Source organism: Myotis brandtii, unplaced genomic scaffold (assembly GCF_000412655.1).
Source record: "Myotis brandtii unplaced genomic scaffold, ASM41265v1 scaffold300, whole genome shotgun sequence".
Classification (NCBI taxonomy): Eukaryota; Metazoa; Chordata; class Mammalia; order Chiroptera; family Vespertilionidae; genus Myotis; species Myotis brandtii.
The window spans coordinates 1,101,396-1,104,976 of NW_005361459.1; the positions used below are offsets into that span (position 1 = coordinate 1,101,396).

A 3,581-nucleotide genomic window follows, 5' to 3' on the forward strand; every position below is an offset into this window, starting at 1 on the left:
CCAACATCCGAATTATGGGGGTGCCAGAAGAAGAGAAAGAGCAAGATTTTGAAAACCTATTTGAAGAAATAATGACAGAAAACTTCCCCTACCTGGTGAAAGAAATAGACTTACAAGTCTAGGAAGCACAGAGAACCCCAAACAAAAGGAATCCAAAGAGGACCACACCAAGACACATCACAATTAAAATGCCAAGAGCAAAAGACAAAGAGAGACTCTTAAAAGCAGCAAGAGACAGTCAGTTACCTACAAGGGAGTACCCATACGACTGTCAGCTGATTTCTCAACAGAAACTTTGCAGGCCAGAAGGGAGTGGCAAGAGCTATGGGGGGAAAAAAGAGGAACAACTGTAATCTGAACAATAAAGATTTAATTTTTTAAAAAAGGCTTACTAGAAATACTGACATTGAAAGATTTGATCGATTAAATGACATATGTACAGGGTGTTCTAAAAAATGTATATATACTTTGAATAATTATAAAGGCAGTGTTTATTAAAATATATTTCATTTTCAAAATGTAATAGAATCTATAGACATTGTGTGTATACATTTTGGGGGGGACACACTGAATATAGTTTCATTAATTCTTGCTTCTTTTAAAGCCAGTTTATAGTAAAGACAGCAAAGTAATCTCGAAAGATTATGAAAAATGTTTTCATTTCTACAGAAAATGGTAATTTATTCATTTTCAGTGGTGGGGAACCTTTTTTCTTTTGCCAAGGGTCATTTGGATATTTATAACACAATTAGTGGACAATACAAAATGATCAACTTAAAAATTAGCCTGCTATATTTGGTCAAACATTTAACTCATCCCTAATACCTTGGCAGGGCCAGACCAAATGATTTCACGGGGCTGGACGTTCCCCAACCCCCGACTTGCCTTTGAAAAACCACAGAAAGATTATTTTAAATCTGCAATTGATAATAGACACAATCCCTGTAGTGTAGTAAAAAGAACATGGTTAGGGACAGAAGACCTAGGTTTGAACCCCTTTTTCAACATTGAGCATAATGGAAATGAGAACGCCTACCTTGGAGGTGGTCTAAGAAATAAAATGATTATATGAACATACTTTGCAAAAATGTTAAACACTGAATGAGTTACCATTACTTTTATTCTCTTTACTTGTTATATTGAAGAGAAAAAAATCTCCATAATGAAATATTTCATTGATAACATTTCCAACTCTGTAATATTAACAGCAAATGCCTGTCAAACACATTATTCTGTTTAGTCCTCACAATAACCTCATGAAATAGGCATTTTTATGTTCTACCTTTTATGGGTAAGGTAAATGAGGCAAGGCAGTTAAGGTCACACATCTAGTGGAGCTGGGATTTAAACTCAGGTGGTAGGATCCCATGTCTGGGACCCTAGCCTGCAATCTACTGTTTGCTCTTCTGTTAGTATAATAGAAATCATTTCATTTGACCTCTTACCTTGAAATCCTTGTTCCCAGCCGAGTTCTTTCTAGTAAAAATAGCCTTTCCTATCCTCATCAGCACCAACATTACCTTAGGACATTAATCAATACAATCTCTTTCACATTTCTTGGTTTCCCCCTTCAAATTTTAGCAGTATCCTGAGCCTCACAAAGTGTAAAAACCCTCTGACTAGGAGATGTCTGCTATCAAGTACCCACCCTATTGTCTCAAGTGCTCCATTAAATAATACACTCTATGTAAAAGTAACACATAATGGTGTTCAATAAATGTTAATTTGCAAATAATAGTAACCTGCATTTTTCAGAAGCGTTATAGCTGATTCTAATGCACACTAAAGTTTAAGAACCAAAATATAAGAATTCAAATCCAGGTAAGGTCTGAGAAGCAATATACGATAGTGATTATGAGCATGAATCAAGCTACTTTTACATTCTACCATTCATTAATTGTATGACTTTGGGTAAGTTCTTTAACTTGTCCTCATGCCTCGGTGTCTTCATCTGTAAAACAGGGATGATGATAGCTACCTATGTATGGGATTGTTGTGAGGATTAAATGAGTTAATATATACAAGAAATTATAATTGTTCCTAGCACATGGAATATTACTTTCCTATTACAATTCCTTTCCTTTTCAATAAGAATTCTAAACTCTATCCATCGAAACCCTCAATTGTAACGGCATAGTAAACTCTCAATTACCCATATACTGATTATCTCTGTGGTGTCTGCCAGTCACTTTCTAGTTTAATGTGAGTTTCTATACTTTCCCATTATTTGGACACACTACATTTTCTTCTAGTAGTTTTTTGTCCTAGTATTTCAGATAAATAGTTAACTCATCTGTATTTAAATTTATTTCACTAATTTAGGGGTTTACAAAAATATCCTCTTACCTGTTGTCCATGATACTTCCTTCTTTAAGAGGATAACTCCATAACTGAAATGTCCTTTGTTTACTATTCTGATAACAGAAAAGCCATGGGCAACACTTTAGTAACATGCATTTAAAGAAAATAATACTTTAGGAAAGGAGTATGATGAATAAAATCCCACCTGTGTTCTTTTGTGAGCATGCTCTGACAAATTAAGTTCTAGCATCAGTTGCTCTACTGGAATTTCCAAATGGTTCTATAAAGCAGCAGAAGACTTTTAAGCACAATCTATCTCTGTCCCTACTCTTATTCTAAGACTGATAGTTGTTGTAACTAAGGGATATATAGTTCCAATAAAGAAATATATAGTAATATATATTCCTTTGAAGACATACAGATGTCATTTGTTTTTCCTTTGAAGACATACAGATATCATTTGTTTTTGCTGTCTTCATAGGAATTAGTATAATCTTATAAATACCAACTAAACAGTGTTAACTAATGAGCCTTGAATACTGTTAAGGTTATCAGTATTTTACTAAGAGTTAAGTGTTTTATAGTTTGATCAAAAAAAGGTAAATGAAATTAATTTTCTCACTACTTCAAAATATTAACTATTTCAACTGCTTTAAGATATTTTAAGTGCTGAGACCATTACCTTTGGCAATGATTAGAAAACACTATATTCACTATAAAGTTAATTTCCATATATAGTATTGTATATTAAAAAAACAACATAACCAAATAGTAATTTAATGACTAATTTGCAGCCATAAAAAATAACAGCTTTAACTTGATTAAAGAATTCTACAGGAGAAACCAAGATGGCGGCATAGGTTAACGCCGGAGTTTGCTGCCTCGAACAACCACTTCAAAAATACAACTAAAAGACGGAACGGACATCATCCAGAACCACAGGAAGGCTGGCTGAGTGGAAGTTCTACAACTAGGAGGAAAGAGAATAGCATACCGAGACTCAGAGGAGGCGCAGTGCTGAAGTGAAATACTAAGGTGCAGAGTGCATGCGGAGTGGGCTGGAGGCTGAGGGCGCGGTTGTTGCTTTCTATCGGGAGGGAGTTTCAGACTCTGAGCTCCAGATCCGGAGTCTCTAGGGACCCAGACTCAAACGGGAGAAGCGGGACTGTCTGGCTTCGGTCGGAACTCGAAGGCAGCTTTCTCTCCTCCGTTTGCAGTGGTTGCTGGGACTCTGAGAGGCAGAGTCCCTGGGGACGGAACTGAGAGCAGCCATAACTGCT

At 35.8% G+C, this 3,581-nt stretch overlaps 1 protein-coding gene across 4 annotated transcripts in view; it reads right to left on the reverse strand.

The window, feature by feature from the left end:
* Positions 1 to 3,581, reverse strand: part of FAM217A (family with sequence similarity 217, member A) — an 11,449-nt gene that overhangs the window by 3,801 nt on the left and 4,067 nt on the right. For 3 of the 4 annotated variants that reach the window (XM_005869638.2, XM_014542401.1, XM_014542402.1), the window contains 2 exons: positions 2,507 to 2,581; positions 2,347 to 2,414 (listed from right to left, as the gene is read on the reverse strand). In XM_005869638.2, coding sequence (XP_005869700.2) covers positions 2,347 to 2,414; positions 2,507 to 2,581 — 143 coding nt within the window. The remainder of the gene's footprint in view (positions 1 to 2,346; positions 2,415 to 2,506; positions 2,582 to 3,581) is intronic. The other variant, XM_014542400.1, reaches the window with a different exon arrangement.